Below are 21,296 nucleotides of genomic sequence, written 5' to 3'. Positions count from 1 at the left end.
TATTGGGTTGTCAGGCTGCATTAGCCTAGCAACCATTGTTTCAGATTACTCTTGTCTTCTGGGCCTGTCAGACTATGGTCCCTAGCAACCACTGTCTCCGATTACTCCTGTCTTCTGGGTCTGTCAGACTATGGTGCCTAGCAACCACTGTCTCAGATTACTCTTGTCTTCTGGGCCTGTCAGACTATGGTCCCTAGCAACCACTGTCTCCGATTACTCCTGTCTTCTGGGTCTGTCAGACTATGGTGCCTAGCAACCACTGTCTCAGATTACTCCTGTCTTCTGGGCCTGTCAGACTATGGTGCCTAGCAACCACTGTCTCCGATTACTCCTTTCTTCTGGGTCTGTCAGACTATGGTCCCTAGCAACCACTGTCTCAGATTACTCCTGTCTTCTGGGCCTGTCAGACTGTTGATCTCTAGCAAACCAATCCTTTCTTCTAAAGTTGTTCCTGGAAGTCAGTCTTCATATTACTTATCTGTCCACGGGTTGTGTTTAGCATTTCAGTTTAGCTCCATTGAAGCTAATGGGGCCGAGCTGCAATACCCCACAAAACCTGTCCACATGGGTGGTGCTATCTTTTAGGCAGCCATGATTTTTTTTTTTTTTTTTTTAACACAATCCTGTTCAACCCCATTAGGTTGAATTCCTATAAACAGAATACAGACATTTCTATATTACAACCGCGCTTACTGGCAGCCATAGTATAGACGTACGAATTAGCCTTTTATATTTTAGTATTTTAGGTTTATGGGACAAACAAACTTAAACTGAGATATGAAGAGAATTTAGACAAGCTGGCTTGGCAGCACAAGAATGAATACATTTCACTATTTCTGCCATATTAAGCAGATTTTAATAAAAATAAAAAATAAATACACCTTTTGGAACAGAAATACTTTCCCTAACAACATGTGCAAACTTAAGGTTATGTGAATTCTCTCTCTGCACCCTGGAGAATCCCTCTCCACCCCCTGTATTTTATTGGAAAGAAACTACAATAATGCAAAAAATATATAAAATATCCAGGATCAGTTACCTGTCACCAATAATACAGAGGGAAAAAAAACAAACAGAAGATTCAACCTGGAACATAGCTGGTGTATATAAAACCACAAAATAAAATAAAAAATATATAAAATATTTTGGGGTTGTTAAAGGAGTAGTCCAGTGGTGAACAAGTTATCCCCTATCCTAAGGATAGGGGATAAGTTTGAGATTGCGGGGGGTCCGACCGCTGGGGCCCCCTGCGATCTCCTGTACGGAGCCCCGACAGCCCGCGGGAAGGGGGCGTGTCGACCTCCGCACGAAGCGGCGGCCGACACGCCCCCTCAATACAACTCTATAGCAGAGCCGAAGCGCTGTCTTCGGCAATCTCCGGCTCTGCCATAGAGATGTATTGAGGGGGCGTATCGGCCGCCGCTTCGTGCGGGGGTCGACACCCGCTATCTGGCCGGAGAGCCTGGCCCCCGTATAGAGAAATCGCAGGGGGCCCCAGCTGTCGGACCCCCTGTGATCTCAAACTTATCCCCTATCCTTAGGATAAGGGATAAGTTTTTCACCACTGGACTACCCCTTTAAGGCTTACAAAATTGTGGTTTTTTTCTTTTAAAACAGCGCCACCCCTGTCCAAAACCTCTACTTATCTCCTTTGAAGCCTATGTGGAGTCTTATTTATTGAGTCTCTCCCAAAGGACACATTGGGCTTGAAGGGTGACTATGGATGAGGGATAACCTGGATGACTCCTGTAACAGGCCAAAGTCAGAGAAACCTACAGTCCTACAGAAAGATTTATCCCAGGACCCCATAGACATTACAGTGCTGGCAGATACAATAGGCACTAGAAAGATATACTAACTAAAAACCCATTTTCTATACAACAAAGTATCATATCTTTTCATTAGGAACCATGTTATCTTTCATACAACCATCTCACAAATTTCGCTTCTGCCTATACAGGAATGCTTGTACTTTACCATTAAACAACGATGGCTGCCGCGCACTTTGGTTTAAAAAGGCTTGCACAGGATTAGAACAAAAAAATGGCTGCCTTCGTCCAGAAACCGTGCCACACTTGCCTTATGGTGCTTTGTTTTGCAGCTCATTAGCCCAGTTATAATAAATGGGGTTAAGTCTGCAATACCACACACGTCCTGTGTGTGGTGCTTAGAGACGAGTGAAGTTTCAGTATTTCGATTCTGCATGAACTTCTCGGCTCAGCGGTTGCTGACTTTATCCTGCATAAATTAGTTCAGCTTTCAGGTGCTCCGGTGGGCTGGAGACTCTCTCCTAGGAATGCTAAAGAAGGAGAGAGGGAGGCACAGTTCAAACTGTTAAAGGGGTACTCCGGTGGAAAACGTTATTTTATTTTTTTATTTTTTTTAAATCAACCGGTGCCAGAAAGTAAAACACAGATTTGTAAATTACTTCTATTAAAAAATCTTAATCCTTCCAGTACTTATTAGCTGCTGAATACTACAGAGGAAATTCTATTCGTTTTGGAACACAGTGCTCTCTGCTGACATCTCTGTCCATTTTAGGAACTGTCCAGAGCAGCATATGATTGCTATGGGGATTTTCTCCTACTCTGGACAGTTCCTAAAATGGACAGAGATGTCAGCAGAGAGCACTGTGCTCATGATGTCAGCAGAGAGCACTGTGTTCCAAAAAGAAAATAATTTCCTCTGTAGTATTCAGCAGCTAATAAGTACTGGAAGGATTAAGATTTTTTAATAGAAGTAATTTACAAATCTGTTTAACTTTCTGGCACCAGTTGATTTAAAAAAAATTGTTTACCTCTTTAAGTGTAACATTTTAAAACGCAGCGTCGCAGGAGACCGACGGGCACAGCACCTGAACGCTGTGCTCCACAGCTATAAAGGTACTGGCCGTGTTTATATAGCTGACTAGTTCCCTTTAAGAATCCCCAATACACATGTAATCTAAAATCAGGAAAACTCATAATAACATAATGTAAAATCACGGCCTTATCCACAAATACCGCAAGCCAATAACAATTCCCCTTCAGAATCATCAGATCGGGCAGGTAACAGTAGATGGCATCTCAGGTTGGCCTGTATATAACGTAATGATAAAGGGAGGGGGGAGTCTGTGTACTGCAGTCGTCCTATATAACAAGCAGCAGGTTTGGTATGGCAGCTTAGAACGATTTATTCCTGACTGTCCAGATCCGTGACCAAAGTGCGGGTCATCTGGAGAGATGGAGATGAGGGTGATGGTGTAAGCGGTCGAGTAGTTCCTCATCTGTCGGTTCCTCCAAGTCTTCTCTGTTAAGAGGTATAAAAATCAAAAATCAGTAATGACACATCTGGGCTGTCGGGGGCGCCCAAATTTCTTGCCGAGGACGTGGGACATGTTTTGAAGCACTTTAATCACATCTTACATCAGTGTTTCCGAACCAATGTGCCTCCAGCTGTTGCAAAACTACAACCCCCAGCAAGCCCGGACAGCCAAAGTCTGTCCGGGCATGCTGGGAATTGTAGTTTTGCAACAGCTGGAGGCAGATTGGTTGGAAAGCACTGCCTTACACAATTCCTAGGTTGTCATTTTACAATATGCTATGCAGAATTGTCCCAGTCCTATCTGTTACAGGGATAGCTCATTAGAAATAAATACAACTAGTGCCCTAAAGGCAAGTCACCCAGCTTTCCTAGAGTCTTGGGGTGCGTTCCCACCTGGCGTATACGCAGCGTATTTCACGCTGCGCAAAATTTACGGCAGCAGGGGGAAATACGCTGCGTATTCCTTGCTCACTATACACACAGGGCTTTCCGGCGGCAGCCCTGTGTGTGCAGTGAGTCACTACACACATAGAGCTGCCGCCGGAAAGCCCTGTGTGTATAGTGAGCAAGGAATATGCAGCGAATTTCCCGCTGCTGCCATAAATTTTGCGCAGCGTGAAATACGCTGCGTATACGCCAAGTGGGAACGCACCCTTAAAGCACATTTGCCATATTATAAATCTCATCTAAACACTGCATGGTTTACTGAATAAATGGGAGGATCTGCCATTCAGGAGTCCAGAAAAGCTGGGCGGGTTGGGGTAATGTGGGTACATTTCCAAAACTGGACTGAAAAGGACAACTCATAGGCTTCTATTTAGTGTTTTAATTTTCATCTGGTTTACAAAACCTATTTTTGAAAAAAAAATAAAAAACATTAAGGGTCTATCACATTCACAGGATTTGAAGCTGCAGATTTCAATGTAAATTAATTGACTGAACACCACATCAAATCTGCAGCTTTAAATCCTGCACAAGTAAAGGACAAGTATCCTGTAATAAAACGTATCCCCTATCCAAAGGATAGGAGATACGTTTTTGATTAGAGGAGGTGCGCACAGACCCCCCCCATATAGTTCTATGGGAGAGGCGAAGATGGCCGAACAGCTCTCCCATAGAGCTATATGGAGGGGGCGTGGTGGCCCCTGCTTCGGGCGGAGGTCGTGACGTGCCACTGTATAGGAGAGCCGGGGCTCGGACCACCCCCAATCTCAAACTTATCTCCTACTCTTCGGATAGGGGGATACGTTTTCTTACATGATACTTGTCCTTTAAATATGCCCAAGATAGTTTACATGTGAATACACCCTTAGGGTCAGTTCACACATCCTTCTTTTTGCTGCAGATTTGCGGCAGCAGATTTTGCTGCCCATTGACTTCAATAGGTAGCAAAATCTGCTAAAGCAAATCTTTAGCAGATAATAAGGACGTGTGAACTGACCCTAAAGTGGGAAATCCATAATGGAAAGGGGAAGTCTGCCGTTTAGGCTTGTCTTTGCTCAGCCACAGAGGCTACCAAAAAAAATAAAATCTATTGCTCTGGAGGACGTGGCATGTCCATGCATTAGATCAGCTCATTCATCTAGATAGTGTAATACTTAATTTCTCCACCGGAGGTGCTGCAGGGAAATCGAATGCTTCCCCACAGATTATAACCGATTGCTAAAGGGTCCCAAGCCCAGGATCAGCTTACTGTTGTAACATACCTGAACATGAGCTGAACCGTCATGTGATATTCTACTTGCTGAGAAGAAGTCAGCGCTGCCGAGTGTCGATAACTGCGATCCCATTTGTGAATAAAGTTCTAAAGAAAAAAAAAAATATATATATATAAATATAAAATTAGGTATCTGTAGAAAAAAAAAAATACTGTATGAGTAAATGGCTTTATTAATGCACGTGAGCTTCTGAATATTACCGCTGTCCCTATATATTGGAACATAATGGGCAATGAGGCTTTTGGCCATACAGTTGGTCATTTAGGGCCCTAGAATGATTTATATCAGGGCAGGAGGCTGTATAAGGTTGAATTTACACATGGCAGATTACAGTACAAATCTCATCCACATGCTGCAAAAACAATCTGCTGTGTGTGCATTTACCCCAATACTGCAGCAACCCAATGATATTGCCCCCCCCAGCGTCCCAAACATGTGGATGCACAAAGTAGTTTCATCTCCTAAACTCTCCTGGTGCCCTTTAGTGTCTGTATGGTCTGATGAGCCTTAAAGGGGCATTTTGGCTTTATACATCTTATCCGCTATCCAAAGGATAGAGGATAAAATGTATGATCGCCGGGACCCCCGCGATCTCGGTGCAGCCCCGGGAATTCTGTGCAGGGTGCTACCTCCGAGTCGGGGATGTGACACCACGCCCCCTACATTAATGTCTATGGGAGGGGCGTGTCCCAAAGACATTATTGGAGGGGGCGTGGCGTGACATCACCAGGGGGCGTGATCGTGACGCCACATCCCCGTCTCGGAGGCAGCACCCAGCACAGAATGCCCGGGCTGGACCGAGATGGCTGGGGTCCCGGCGATCATACATCTTATCCCCATTCCTTTGGATAGGGGATAAGATGTATAAAGCTGGAATACCCCTTTAAAATATTTCTTCCCTCCCCAAAATCTTCCATTCCTCAAAGTGGGATGGGTCCTCATGGCTGGCAATAATGCTCACCGTGGCTGGCATAGAGCACTTGTATCACAACTAAGGGTATCATGGAGATGTTATGTGGCACACTGCCTTCCACACGTGGCCTGTCCACTCCTTCCTAGATCTTGGATTACTCGTTGGTTTAGTAAATCTAGCCATGTTACCCCCCCCCCACCCACCCTATTGTCTTACCTCTAAAATTAGGGCTACAAACAGGTTCACCCAAATAACAGACGAGACAAGCCACCAGGCCACAAAGTACAACTTTGACCACCTAGAAGTAAAGAAGAGATGGATAAAATGCAGCACAGTATATTCTGTATGGACAGATAGGGAAGGGCCATAGTATCTTGAAAAAATATTGTCAGATACTCTGCTTAAAGGGGTACTCCAGTGGAAAAAATGTTTTCGGATGAACTGGAGCCAGAAAGTTAAAGGGGTATTTCAGGCCAAAACTTTTTTTTATATATCAACTGGCTCCGGAAAGTTAAACAGATTTGTAAATTACTTCTATTAAAAAATCTTAATCCTTCCAATAGTTATTAGCTTCTGAAGCTTTCTGTCTAACTGGTCAATGATGATGTCACATCCTGGGAGCTGTGCAGTTCCTATGGGGATATTCTCCCATCATGCACAGCTCCCGGGACGTGACATCATCATTGAGCAGTTAGACAGAAAACCTCAGAAGCTAATAACTATTGGAAGGATTAAGATTTTTTAATAGAAGTAATTTACAAATCTGTTTAACTTTCCAGAGCCAGTTGATATATTATATTTATATATATATATATATATATATATATATATATATATATATATATATATATATATATATATATATAAAAGGTTTTGCCTGGAATACCCCTTTAAAACAGATTTGTAAATTCCTTCTATGAAAAAAAAAAAAAAAAAACAACCCTTCCACTGACCACAGTGCTCTCTGCTGCCACCTCTGTGCATGTCAGGAACTGTCCAGAGGGCAAGAGAGGTTTTCTATGGGGATTTGCTCCTACTCTGGACAGTTCCTAACATGGACAGATGTGTCAGCAGAGAGCACTGTGGTAAGACTGAAAAGAATAACTCAACTTCCTCTATAGCATACAGCAGCTGATAAAGTACTGGAAGGGTTATGATTTTTTTAATAGAAGTAATTTACAAATCTGTTTAACTTTCTGGAACCAAATGATTTGAAGAAAAAAAAAAAAAAATCATTCCACCGGAGTACCCCTTTAATCGTGATTAGTGTAAAATGCCTAGTTGTTCACCCACTAGAATCATCACCAATTCTATATTCCTTTGTACAGACTTTAAAAGGGATATTCGGATATTAGAAAAATGTTTTTCAATAAAATAAAAAGACATCTTATTAATAGTGTTCTCACAAACTGTACTAGCTTCAGCATGCTTTTGCATCATTCACCACTAACAGGAAGTTGTGTAGTCCACTGATTGTCATTGTGGTGTTGTCTCAGCAGCTCCCCGGCTCCTCCCTCTCTCCTGAGACAACGCATCATCCTCTGCTGTCTCAGGAGGCATGGCTGGTTCTTATCTCTAAACTCTAAACAGCCCGAGTGATGTCATCACCTCTGACCAGCCCCTTCATTACCATCCCCCAGTCATATACACATATAGGGAACATTTAGGGAAGAATGAGGTGTGGTTACATCTTGCTGCCTTGTGCTGAACAATAATACAGGTAGAGGAGCAGACGGTAATGGATACAGCTTTTGCAGACCTGCTGTGTGGAGAGAATCTGCTGTGTAAAGCAATATTCTGAAGCAGCTCTGGATGAGAAACTGGCAGGAGTAATGTGGGAAGGGAGTGACTAGGGTGGGAGGGGAGTGACTAGGGTGGGAGCGGAGTGACTAGGGTGGGAGCGGAGTGACTAGGGTGGGAGCGGAGTGACTAGGGTGGGAGCGGAGTGACTAGGGTGGGAGCGGAGTGACTAGGGTGGGAGCGGAGTGACTAGGGTGGGAGCGGAGTGACTAGGGTGGGAGGGGAGTGACTAGGGTGGGAGGGGAGTGACTAGGGTGGGAGGGGAGTGACTAGGGTGGGAGGGGAGTGACTAGGGTGGGAGGGGAGTGACTCGGGTGGGAGGGGAGTGACTAGGGTGGGAGGGGAGTGATAGAGAGCAACTACTCAACCAGGGAGCAGAGTGATTTTCTGACATAGCAAGAGACCCACAGACACCCAAAACAAAGATTTCGGTGGTTCCAGAACTAGGTCAGGCAGGCAGATCGGTAAGCAATGCTATATGCTGTTGCAGCATTTAAAAATTTTTTAACCTAACGTCGGAGTACTGCTTTAAAGGGAACCTGTTACATTGAAAATATAGCCCTTACTACAAGCAGAATGAAGGAGCTGAGCAGACTGATAGAACCCAAATAACATGGCGGCACTGTTCTCCAAACAGTTAACGGACCCTAAGGCAGAAGAACTTCAAGCCCTCAGTGCAGTTCCCACTAAGCAGTAGTTTAAACGGTTGTTTAGGGGCACAAAAAATATTTTTTTTTATTCTCTCCAGAAACAGTGCCCCCCTAATCTATGGGCTGTGTCTGGTATTACAGCTTAGGCCCCTTTCCCACTACAGGTATCATCCTGTAAAAAAAACCTCTGTTATTACTGCCGGCAAAAGGTCCTGAAAACAGCTGTCAAAAAATCCAACTGATGTCAATGGAATTTTTTGAACATCCTTTAGCCGGCACAAAAGACGGTGCATGCACGGATTTTTGGTCCGGCAAAAAATAAAAAATAAAATGGTGAAAAACCGGATGTTAAAATTTAACATTGAAGTCTATGGGAAGCGGATGTTCAAAAAAAACATCCGTTATCATCCATTATTGTCAGTTTTTCTTTTTTTTTTTTATATCCATTTTTTGGTACTGAGCATGCTCAGTACAGATTTACAAAAAAAAAAAAAAAAAATAAAGATGTAACTGGTAATAACGGATGAACAACATCAGGTTTTTTAAGAAAAAGCCCATTAAAAATAACGGATGATTGTCATCAGTTATTGTATCAGTTATTTTTTTTTCATCTGTTATTGTAAAATAACGGCAGTAAAACAGCAGGATGATACCTGTACAGTGGTCCCCCAAGTTACAATATTAATTGGTTCCAGGACGACCATTGTATGTTGAAACCATTGTATGTTGAGACCATAACTCTATGGAAACCTGGTAATTGGTTCTGGAGCCACCAAAATGTCATCCAAAAATAGGAAAAAGTGAGGATTAAAGAAAAATAAGTAGATAACTAATATAGATAAAGAAAATCCTTCCATATAAAAGTAAGAAAGATCTGCTGGGAGCTGTAATCACTGTCTATATATAGAGGACAGGAGCTTCTTCAGGGTCCTGTATAGAACACAGTGTCCTAAAAAAGTAATGGAGCCCCCCCATCTGGTGTACAAAGGAGCGGCTAACTCTGGCACAGGTAAAGAGTACAGAACATGTAATACCTCCCTGTAATGAAGGGGGCGCTATCAGACAGCCAGTCAGTGCATACACTTCAGTAGTACAGGTGTTTTACCAGTAAAAATGTCCATTCTGATTGGTCATTTCTTCCAGCGATTGACACGTTTCACAGATCTGGACTGTCTGTAGCATTGTATGTTGAGTCTGGTTTCAAGTTACAATGGTCCAGAAAAGACCATTGTATGTTGAAACTATTGTATGTTGAGGCATCACTGTAGTGTGAAAGGGGTCTTAGCCATATTCACTTGGGATGAGCTGAAATACCATAGCCAGATAGTTTTCCTAGATTGAAAAGTGAGGACATAGCAGCTAAGTTCTTGGCCTAAAAAGACAAACCCTTCTAACACACAACTAGTACGGTATTACACGGTCACTTACGGACTGGAGTATCTAGAGTATGCATCCAGGAACACCTGCCAGTTATTCACCACCATCACGTCCCATAGGGTGACCAGGGCGGCCTGCAACAAAGAAAGAGGGCGCACAGATTACATCTATGTCCTACAGAGATTACACCGCCACAAGGAGACAACGGACTCACCGCAAAGTCATCAAAGTTGTTGGGCCAATATTCCAGCTGCTCGAAGGTTCCACATTCTGACGTTTTATTGCTGGAACTGTCATTGGATGAACTGGAATAACAAACGTAACGTCTCTAGTTCGTCATTATTCAGAACCAGTAACGCAGCTCTATACTGCAATAAACCAAGTCACCTTTAAAGGGGTACTCTACTGCTAGTCATCTTATCCCCTTTCCAAAAGGATAGGGGATAAGATGTCTGATCGCCGCCCCCCTGCCATCTCCTGCAGCAGTGATCGTGACATCACGCCACACCCCCTCCATTCATGTCTATGGGAGGGGGCGTGTCGGCCGACACGCCCCCTCCCATAGACATGAATGGAGAGGGTGTGACGTGACGTCACAAGGGGACGTGGCTGTGATGTCACGACCACTGCCTCCCGCTCCAAGCGTTCTGAACAAAAAGTTCGGAAAGCTGGAGTACCCTTTTAATACTTCTTTCAATTATGGACATTAAAGGGGTACTCCGGTGGAATTTTTTTTGTTTGTGTTTTTGTTAAATCAACTGGTGCCAGAAAGTTAAACAGATTTGTTAATTATTTCTATTAAAAAATCTTAATCCTTCCAGTACTTATTAGCTTCTGAATACTACAGAGGAAATTCTTTTCTCTTTGGAACACAGAGCTCTCTGCTGACAACATGACCACAGTGCTCTCTGCTGACATCTCTGTCCATTTTAGGAACTGTCCAGAACAGCATATGTTTGCTATGGGGATTTTCTCCTAGTCTGGACAGTTCTTAAAATGGACAGAGATGTCAGCAGAGAGCACTGTGCTCGTGATGTCAGCAGAGAGCTCTGTGTTCCAAAAAGAAAACCCATTTCCTCTGTAGTATTCAGCAGCTTATAAGTACTGGAAGGATTAAGATTTTTTAACAGAAGTAATTTACAAATCTATGTTTTACTTTCTGGCACCAGTTGATAAAAAAAAAGGTTTCCACCGGAGTACCCCTTTAAAAGATAATAATGTGGATTGATGGATGGATATTATGATTATGATGATGATAAATAGAGTTGAACGAACTTACAGTAAATTGGCTCGTAGCGAACCTCGCAGCTCGGCTGTTGATTATTTTAGTCTACATAAATTAGTTCAGCTTTCCAAGGGCTCCAGTTGCCTGGAAAAGGTGGATACTGACCTAGGAGACCTAAGACTGTCATCCCGGACATTTCCAGGCAATCAGAGCCCTTGGAAAGCTGAACTAATTCACGCTGACTAAAGTAATTAGAGATGAGCGAACTTACAGTAAATTCGATTTGTCACGAACTTCTCGGCTCGGCAGTTGATGACTTATCCATAAATTAGTTCAGCTTTCAGGTGATCCGGTGGGCTGGAAAAGGTGGATACATTCCTAGGAAAGAGTCTCCTAGGACTATATCCACCTTTTCCAGCCCACCGGAGCACCGGAAAGCTGAACTAATTTATGCAGGAAAAGTCATCAACTGCCGAGCCGAGAAGTTCGTGACGAATCGAATTTACTGTAAGTTCGCTCATCTCTAAAAGTAATCAACAGCCGAGCTGCGAGGTTCGCTACGAGCCAATTTACTGTAAGTTCGCTCAACTCTAATGGTGATAGATTGTTACTATTATGGGGATTGATGAATGGATAGATGATATGAGGATGATGATTATTGATGGATAATCTGTTTGATGTACATGAGGATTATGAATAGATGAATAGATATGATGACTGATTGATGAATATTAGGATAGACAAACGAACTGTAAGAACGATGATTATTTGATATACAGCACCCACCTTGCATTTCTAGGATTAGGAATGACACCTTGAAACAGGTCGATACCAATAATAGCAAATACATAGTACACCACCTAAATGGAGGACACGAGACATCAGTTTGTAACAAATTATAATGGACAACATAGGTAAATCTGTAAATGACCTAAACAGGCAGTCTTTACATTAAAGGGGTACTCCGCCCCTAGACATCTTATTCTCTAGCCAAAGGATAGGGGATAAGATGTCAGATTGCAGCGGTCCCGCTGCTGGGGACCCCCGGGATCTCCGCTGCAGCACCCCGCTATCATTACTGCACAGAGCAAGCTCTCTCTGTGCGTAATGACGGGCAATACAGGGGCCGTCCCCTTGTGACATCATGGCCTGCCCCTCAATTCAAGTCTATGGTAGGGGGTGTGGCGGCCATCACGCCCCCTCCCATAGATTTGCATTAAGGGGGTGGCTGTGACGTCACGATGATCCGGCCCCTGTATCGCCCGTCATTATGCACAGAGCGAGCGTGCTCTGTGCAGTAATGATAGAGGGGTGCCGCAGCGGAGATCCCGGGGGTCCCCAGCAGCGGGACCCCGGCGATCTGACATCTTTTGGATAAGATGTCTAGGGGCAGAGTACCCCTTTAAATTTAAAAATAAAAGCCCTGTCAATGTATCCAATAGGCTGCAGATTTATAGTGCTCACAGCCTACAGATGTGCACAGCAGAGCAGTGAGCCCACAGCTTCACCCTTGCATTCAACTGCATCTGTGTCTGGAAGACATAACAGCAGTTTATAAATGGCACTGCGGCACGGTTATGAAGCGAGCTCAGGAGCTGAGCTCGCATCATACCCACATTGTCTCGGCTGCTATCAGCAGCCAGGACCCGTGGCTAATGCCGGATATCGCCGTTCAGGCAGATGTCCGGCATTAACTCTTTAGACGTTTAGAAGTTGATCACCGCGTCTAAAGTGAAAGTGAAAGCTTCCTGGCAGCTTAGTCGGGCTGATCGGGACGCTAGGACGCATCAGGAGGGTGCCTTACCTACCTCCTGCATGTTCGATCGGCGATTGATTGCTCCAAGCCTGAAATCCAGGCTTGAGCAATCGACCGCTGATCACACTGATCAATGCAATGCAATGGCATTGATCAGTGTATTGAATCAATGTACTGCATGTTATAGTCTCCTACGAAAAAAAAAGGGTGAAAAAAAAGTTAAAGGTGATTTAAGCCCTTCCCTAATAAAAGTCTGAATCACCCCCCTTTTCCCATTAAAAAAAAAGTGTAAATAAGATACATATGTGGTATCGCTGCATGCGTAAATGTCCAATCTTTAAAAATATATCATTATTTAAACTGCACGGTCAATGACGTATGCACAAAAAAAATTCCAAAGTCCAAAATAGCGTATTTTGGGTCACTTTTCATACCATTAAAAAAAAAAAAAAAAATTTATAAAAAGCGATAAAAAAAGTCCAATCAAAACAAAAAGGATACTGATAAAACTTCAGATCACAGTGCAAAAAATGAGCCCTCACACCTCCCTGTATGCGGGAAAAAAAAAAAGTTATAAGTTAAACATATAAATTTTCATGCATGTAGTTACCGTATTTATCGGGGTATACCACGCACCGGCCTATAACACGCACCCTCATTTTACCAAGGATATTTGGGTAAAAAAAGTTTTTTACCCAAATATCCATGGTAAAATGAGGGTGCGTGTGTGCGTTGCCCGCTTCTCTCCCCCTGCCTTTCCTGGGGTCTAGAGCCCTGCTGCCGGCCCTTCTCTCCCCCTGGCTATCGGCGCCGCTGCCCGTTCCGTCCCCCTGACTATCGGTACCGGCGTCCCATTGCCGGCGCCGATAGCCAGGGGGAGAGAAGCGGCGCCGACAGCCAGGGGGAGAGAAGGGGCAGCGGCACCCATTGCCGGCGCCGCTGCCCCGTCGCCTCCCCCATCCCCGGTGGCATAATTACCTGGGTCGGGTCCGCGCTGCTGCAGGCCTCCGGCGTGCGTCCCCTGTGTCGTTGCTATGCACGGCGCGGCGCACTGACGTCATGCGCTGTGCAGCGCATAGCAACGATGAAGGGGATGCACGCCGGAGGCCTGCAGCAGCGCGGACCCGACCCAGGCAATTATGCCACCGGGGATGGGGGAGGCGACGGGGCAGCGGCGCCGGCAATGGGTGCCGCTGCCCCTTCTCTCCCCCTGTCTGTCGGCGCCGCTTCTCTCCCCCTGGCTATCGGCGCCGGCAATGGGACGCCGGTACCGATAGTCAGGGGGACGGAACGGGCAGCGGCGCCGATAGCCAGGGGGAGAGAAGGGCCGGCAGCCGGGCTCTAGACCCCAGGAAAGGCAGGGGGAGAGAAGCGGGCAGCGACGGCCTCTCTCCCCCTGCCTTTCCTGGGGGTGTATCGGCGTATAACACGCACATAGACTTTAGGCTAAAATTTTTGCCTAAAAAGTGCGTGTTATACGCCGATAAATGTGGTATATGATTTTTTCCAGAAGTACGACAAAAGCAAACCTATATAAGTAGGGTATCATTTTAATCGTATGGACCTACAGAATAAAGATAAGGTGTCATTTTTACTGAAAAACGCACTGCGTAGAAACGGAAGCCCCCAAAATTTACAAAATGGAATTTTTTCTTCAATTTTGTCACACAATGATTTTTTTGGGTTTCGCAGTAGATTTTTGGGCAAAATGACTGATGTCATTACAAAGGAGAATTGGTGGGGCAAAAAATTTGCCAAAATATGGATTTTTAGGTGCAGAATTGAAAGGGTTATGATTTTTAAAATGTAAGGAGGAAAAAACAAAAGTGCAAAACAGAAAAACGCTTGGTCCTTAAGGGGTTAAGGTAGCCGTCACCATGAGATCCAGGGCACTGTACAAACAAATCCGGCGAGAAATCCTGATGCCACCAATGCCCCTTAGTACACTGCATTTTACTGGGATATATGAAATTAATTTCAGCTATACTATATTATATACACTCTATACACATGACGTGCTGTGCTTGGTGCTTAGAAGAACTGTGCACTGATCTCTATATAGGTATAAAAGGTACCAGGCTCCATTTATGCCTCCAGAGCCGTACCTTTGGATGATGGAAGAAGTGTACAAGTAAATTAAATGAACTTTACCACCAGGATGCCACCGAACGCCCGTAAATTCTTCACCAGGTCCAGCACAGTGCTCGCCACAAGGGCCATCACCTACAAGAGAGGGAGTATAATATTACTTCACTTGTATACAGAGTTTGCTAGGTTTTTCTAAATTATCCCGTATGTGTTTAATATAAAACATATTTTATTTGGAAAAAAAAGCCAAATGAGGCATGGTCAATAAACATAGTGCCACAGCTACAGGGGGTCACTCTCTTTTGTACATTGTTGCTATGTATTACAGCCAGTCAGGGATCAAGTGGACACACAGACAGCGTCTGCTGGATCATCTTGACATAATCGCATATCAAGCTGTCTTTGTTACCATGACAAAACATTACATCAGGGTACAAATTAAAGCAGTACTCTTTGGATAGGGGATAAGATGTCTGAGCACAGGGGTCCCTCCGCTGGGGACCCCTGCAATCTCCCTGCTGAGATCATTTAGAGCGTCGGGTTCAGCGCCGGAGGCTCTGAACGCGACCCTCCCATAGAATTGCATTGAGGGGGTGTGGCTGTGACATCAGCATTGCCAGTCATCAGGCTCCTCCCATAGAATTGCATTGAGGGGGGGCGTAGTCCAAATCATGTGACCTGCGAGCGCTGTTCTGCTTCTCCCCTCCCCAATTAATTATCAGCCCAGCGCTGACCACATCAGGGAACTAATCACATGTCACCCGCAAGCGCTGCCTTCCTTGTCCTCCTGTTTGTTGCAGGCCGCCGGCGCTGGAACTCTGTACTGTACGCTGTATCCCTATGCCCGGGCTGCAAAAGAAACAAAATAAACTTAACTTTAACTCACCTACCGTTGGTCCGGTACCGGCCTCACCTGCTTCCTGGGGAAGGGAACGTCGGACAGCCGTCAGCCTATCACCGACTGCAGCGATGTTCCGCCTCAGCCGGTGATAGGTTGAGCGCACTGTCGCGTAAGAAGCCGGCTTCTTACATGACAGTGTGCTCAACCTATCACCGGCAGAGGCGGAACATCGCTGCGGCCAGACAGGCTGATGGCTCTCCAATGGGGGAAAGGGAGTTAAAGTTTATTTTGTTGCTTTTGCAGCCCGGGCATAGGGATACAGCGTACAGTACAGAGTTCCAGCGCCGGCGGGCCGCAACAAACAGGGGGACGAGGAGAACAGGGCTTGAGGGTGACATGTGATTAGTTCCCCGATGGGGACAGCGCAGCGCTGGGCTGATAATTGGGGGGGGGGGGGTGTTTTAAGCAGAACAGCACTTGCAGGTCACATATGATTAGTTCCCCGATGTGGGGACAGCGCAGCGCTGGGTTGATAATTCATTCCCGAGGGGGAGGGGCCCAAACAGTATTGCGGTATGGGAAAAACTTATATTGTGCAGGACAAAAATTTCGGTATTCGATATGAACTGGTATACCGCCCAGCACTAACCAAAGGCAACCTAAGGAGAGGGTTTTTAAGAAATAGGCTCCATTTTACTAACCTTGGGTATATGCTGCTGTCTCTAGGAGGCTTGACACTATGGTAACCAAAAAGTCGTCTCTTCCCAGCAGGATATACCCACCTCCAGGCCACTGAGCAATTCAGTTTTAGTCCCAGAGCAATAGGAGGAGACAGACAGGTCAAAGGAAAAAAAAACATGAACTGTCCGAGAAACAGAAGAAAAATCAACTGAACATTCCCTCGGACAGATAACAGAAAAGGAACCCCAGAAAAGGGCGGGAGCTGTGTCCCCCAATGGATCCTTCGAGAAACAGATTTTACGGTAAGTCTAAAAAATCTCCTTTTCTCTATCGGCTCCATTGGGGGACACAGACTCTGGGACGTACCAAAGCCATCCCTTGCGTGGGCAGAGAAAAAAGGTCAGGCAGTCGGCTGTACCACCGCCGCCTGCAACACTTTACGGCCCAGACTAGCATCAGCCAATGCAAAAGTATGAACCTGGTAGAATCTCAAAAAAGTGTGCAAAGACGACCAGGTGGCCGTTTTACAGATCTGCAAGGCCGAGGCCTTGTTTTGGAGAGCCCAGGATGCTCCCACAGAACGGGTGGAATGAGCCAAAACCCTGAAGGGTGAGATCTTCCCCTTGCAGCAGTAAGCTTCCGAAATAGCACAGCGGATCAATTGAGAAATGGTGGCCTTGGAAGCAGGCTTTCCCTTTCGACGACCTTCCGTAAGGACGAAAGAAAGAATCGCACTGACGAAAGGAAGAGGTGACAGAAAGATAAGTCAGAACAGCCCGTACCACATCCAATTTGTGGAGTAAGCGCTCCCTGGGATGAGAAGGAGCGGGACAAAATGACGGGAGGACGATGTCCTCGTTAAGATAAAAAGCCGAAACTACCTTAGGTAAGAAGGATGGATCAGGCCGGAAAACAACCTTGTCCTGATGAACTATCAGGAAAGGAGAACAGCAGGAGAGAGCTGCCAGTTCAGATACTCTCCTAATGGAAGTAATAGCCATAAGAAAAGCCACCTTCCAGGATAGGAGGCGAAGGGGAACCTCCCTAAGAGCCTCAAAAGGTGCGTCCTGGAGGGCGCCTAGAACTAAGTTCAAGTCCCAAGGGGGAGAAGGGGATCGGTAAGGGGGGGGGGGCAGCGTGTGCCTTCCTGCAGGTCCAGACATGCGAATTGGAAGCCAGAGGACGCTGAAAGAGAATGGAAAGGGCCGAAACCTGACCCTTAAGGGAGCCGAGAGCCAGCCCTTGTTCCAACCCCGACTGCAAAAAGAAGAGGAGACGGGGAACGGAAAAGGTAACTGGAGAAAAGGTCAGAGCTTTGCACCAACGAAAGTAAGCCCGCCAGGTACGGTGATAAATCTTCACAGAGGAGGGCTTGCGAGCCCTGAGCTTGGTGCGAATTACCTGGGAAGAGAAGCGGCGGGTCCTTAGAACCGCGGTCTCAACCGCCACGCCGTCAAATGCAGTGACTGTAAATTGAGGTGGCAAAGGGGACCCTGTGACAGTAGGTCTGGACGAAGTGGCGTACCATGTCCTTCGAGGCCAGTCTGGAGCCACCAGAATGGCGGGGACTCCCTCCACCTTGAGCTTCCTCAGAACCCTGGGAAGAAGGGGGAGAGGAGGAAACAGGTATGGCAGGACAAAGCCCGACCACGGAATTACTAGGGCATCCACGGCTAGAGCCAGGGGGTCCCTGGATTTTGACACAAACGTCTGAATTTTCCGGTTGTGTAGAGACCCGAAGAGATCCACGTCTGGGGTCCCCCAGAGGTTGCAGATCTGTGCGAACACCTCCGGAAGAAGGGACCACTCTCCGGGGTCGGCTGAGGACCGACTGAGGAAATCCGCTTCCCAGTTGAACACTCCCGGAATGTGAATTGACGAAATGGCTGGAACAACTTGTTCCGCCCAGAGAAGGATCTTTGTCACCTCGGACATGGCTGCTGAGCTGCGAGTGCCGCCCTGCTGGTTGATGTACGCCACAGCCGTGGCGTTGTCCGACTGGACACGGACAGGGTGGCCCTGAAGCAGGGATTCCGAATGCTTCAGACAAAGATAAAGCGCCCTCAGTTCCAAGATGTTTATGGAAGGAAGGGCTTCCTGGGGAGGCCAGAGGCCTTGAACAGTCTGATCCCTGAAAACACCCCCCCAGCCCACCCGCCAGTGGAGGGGAAGGAACGAACTCCCCAGAAGAAGAAGGGGGGAGCGGAGCCACCAGCGCAGAGACCGAAGGGTCCAAAGAGGGAGAACAATCTTGCGATCGAGAGAGAGAGAGAGACGAGACCTGTCCCACCGGGCAAGAATCGTAAGCTGAAGAGGACGGTAATGAAACTGGGCAAAGGGTACGGCCTCCATGGCTGCCACCATTCAACCCAGGACTTCCATGCAAGTACGGATGGTAGGAAACAAAGGAAAAGGATATCCGGCTCCCAACTCTGATAAAATCCAAGGCTTTAATTCAATTCATATTAAAATCCAAAACAGCATACAAACAATAAAGGAGGATAAAAGAACACTAACGAAATGCACCAACGCGTTTCAACTTCTTAATAAGTCTTAGTCAAGTACGGATGGTGACCGGGGAGGGTATCCGGAGGGAGCGGACTCCCGACAAGAGGGCCAGACGTTTGTCCAACGGGAGGTGAATCCGAGCCGAGGCAGAGTCGAACTGAAGCCCCAAGAAGATCAGAGACTGGGTGGGGGAGAGAACTGACTTGTCTCGGTTGACCATCCACCCGAAGCGACATAAGGTCTGAAGAGTGAGGTTCACATTCTCCAGAGCCTGGTCTCTGGTGGAGGCCTTGATGAGGAGGTTATCCAAGTAGGGTATCACTGATACCCCTCTTGACCGTAACAGAGCTACCACAGGCGCCAGAATCTTGGTAAAAACTCGAGGCGCTGTGGCCAGACCGAAGGGGAGAGCCACAAATTGATAATGACCTTCCGGAACCGCAAAGCGGAGATACCGCTGGTGTCCGGGAAAAATTGGAACGTGGAGGTAGGCATCCTTGATGTCCACCGAGGAAAGAAACTCCCCTTGATCCATGGACGCCACCACCGAACGGAGAGATTCCATTCGGAAAGGGCGGAGAAGATGATGTTGGTTGAGACGTTTGAGATCCAGGATTGGCCACACAGAACAGTTTTTCTTGGGAACCACGAAGAGATTGGAATAGAAACCCCGAAAGGAACCGGGACAATGACACCCTGGATGAGAAGGGACTGAAGAGCCTCCCGAAATTCCCTCGCAAGCGAGGGAGATCGGGGAGCACGGGACTGAAAAAAACAATCCCTCGGAAGGGAGGCAAATTCTCTCCGGTATCCGTTGGACACCACGTCCCTGACCCAGGAGTTCTGAATGTGCGTGGTCCAAACGTCTCGAAAGAGCAAGAGGTGACCTCCCACCCGAGAAAAAGCTGCGGGTGGGGGCGTCCCTTCATGCAGAAGTGGGTTTGCGGTTGCCCGATTTGGCCGCAAAACGGCCAGAACGGTTGGTGTCAGACTTCCAAGAAGGACGCGCCTTGAAAAAGGGAGCCTTCTTGTCACATGAAGGCGCCTGGCTGGAACCTTTAGAGGGGCCAGGCGTCCGAAAAGAAGATGACTTTCTGCGGAAAGAAGTGCTAGACTTGTTTTGAGGTAATAAGGAGCTCTTGCCACCTGTCGCCACAGAGATAATCTCATCCAGGCCCTTGCCGAAAAGTCGTGAACCGGTAAAAGGAATCTCTGCAAGAGACTTAGATGCAGCATTCACGTTCCATTTTTTAAGCCAAATGGAACCACGGAGGGCCACTAGATTACCGGTGGCAAAGGCAGCGCAGCGAGCCGAGTGCAAGGAAGCAGAACACAGAAAGTCTCCAGCTTTGGAACATTGGCGGGCCAGAGCAGACAGTTCTTCCGGGGGAGATCCCGAAAGAATGCCCTGACTGAGTTGGGAATGCCAAACCGAAAGGGCCTTAGACACCCAGGTGGAGGCGAAGGCAGGAAGCGGGGAGGAACCCGCTGCTTCAAAGGCATACTTCGCTAAGGACTCCACCTTTTTGTCTGCCGGATCCTTGAAGGCAGCTGCATCCGCCAGCGGCAAGGTAGTAGCTTTAGAGAGGCGGGAAACCGGAGGATCCACCGCCGGAGATGAAGTCAATTTGGAGACAAGGTCCTTGGCGAAAGGATATCGCGCTTGAACTTTCTTCAGTCCCTGAAACTTCTTCTCAGGGTGCTTCCAGGCAGATTCTAGAATGGCATCAAGCGCGAGAGCTGAACACTTTGGGTGCCGGTCGGGCACGATGAAAGGATACTTCTGTAACTGCATCCGAAGTTCCTGGGTCCTCTAGGTTAAAAGGTGTCTCTTATGGCCATAACCAATGAGTTCACCGTGTCCACTGAGTCCGAACGGTCCTCTGAGTCAGATGCCGAATTGGAAACCTCATCCGCCAGCTCTCCAGGAGAGTGCGAACGAGTGGAGGCGGCCCTAGAACAGGAAGACTCCGACCTGATACATGGCTCAGGAGAGCAAGAGCGGTGACCCCGGGAACGTCCTCTGGAAGAGTGGCGCGTGTGGCCTGAAGAAGCAGTCGGGCGAGACCTGCGAGAGAAACGCCCGTGTCTACCAGAAGACTCGGGGGATGAGTCAGAAGAGACACCCCTATTACGCTTATGTGAAGCATAGGAAGAAGGGGAACGAGACCTTCTAGAGGGCCGGTGAAGGGTAGACCTCTCCAAGGCAGTTACCACAGAACGGGAGATCTGTGCCAAGTCGGATATAGACTGGGAGAGGGAGGAAACCCAGGCTGGAGGGGCGGCCGAACCCGGGTCTGAAGGAGCACCTGGGTTAGAAATAGCAGGGGGGTCTGGGGGAGCAGTGGAGCAGGCAGAACAAGTGGGTTCAGCAGAACCTGCCATTTTTGCAGAGCAGTTTTTACAAGCGTAATGGGTAACTAATGTTCCCGATAT

The 21,296-nt window shown here is 46.9% G+C and overlaps 1 protein-coding gene across 2 annotated transcripts in view; it reads right to left on the bottom strand.

Moving 5' to 3' along the window:
* Nucleotides 1–2,738: 2,738 nt before the first annotated feature.
* The window catches only part of TPCN2 (two pore segment channel 2), a 66,739-nt gene continuing 48,181 nt past the window's right edge, over nt 2,739–21,296 (bottom strand). For both annotated transcript variants that reach the window (XM_056527571.1, XM_056527572.1), the window contains 7 exons: nt 14,894–14,965; nt 11,773–11,846; nt 9,976–10,066; nt 9,813–9,895; nt 6,151–6,232; nt 5,010–5,107; nt 2,739–3,288 (listed from right to left, as the gene is read on the bottom strand). In XM_056527571.1, coding sequence (XP_056383546.1) covers nt 3,210–3,288; nt 5,010–5,107; nt 6,151–6,232; nt 9,813–9,895; nt 9,976–10,066; nt 11,773–11,846; nt 14,894–14,965 — 579 coding nt within the window. In that variant the 3' untranslated portion in view covers nt 2,739–3,209. The remainder of the gene's footprint in view (nt 3,289–5,009; nt 5,108–6,150; nt 6,233–9,812; nt 9,896–9,975; nt 10,067–11,772; nt 11,847–14,893; nt 14,966–21,296) is intronic.

The sequence above is a fragment of the Hyla sarda genome, chromosome 6 (genome assembly GCF_029499605.1).
Source record: "Hyla sarda isolate aHylSar1 chromosome 6, aHylSar1.hap1, whole genome shotgun sequence".
Lineage (NCBI taxonomy): Eukaryota > Metazoa > Chordata > Amphibia > Anura > Hylidae > Hyla > Hyla sarda.
Note: the sequence above shows the minus strand (reverse complement) of the source record. Positions and strands in the feature narration are given on the sequence as shown.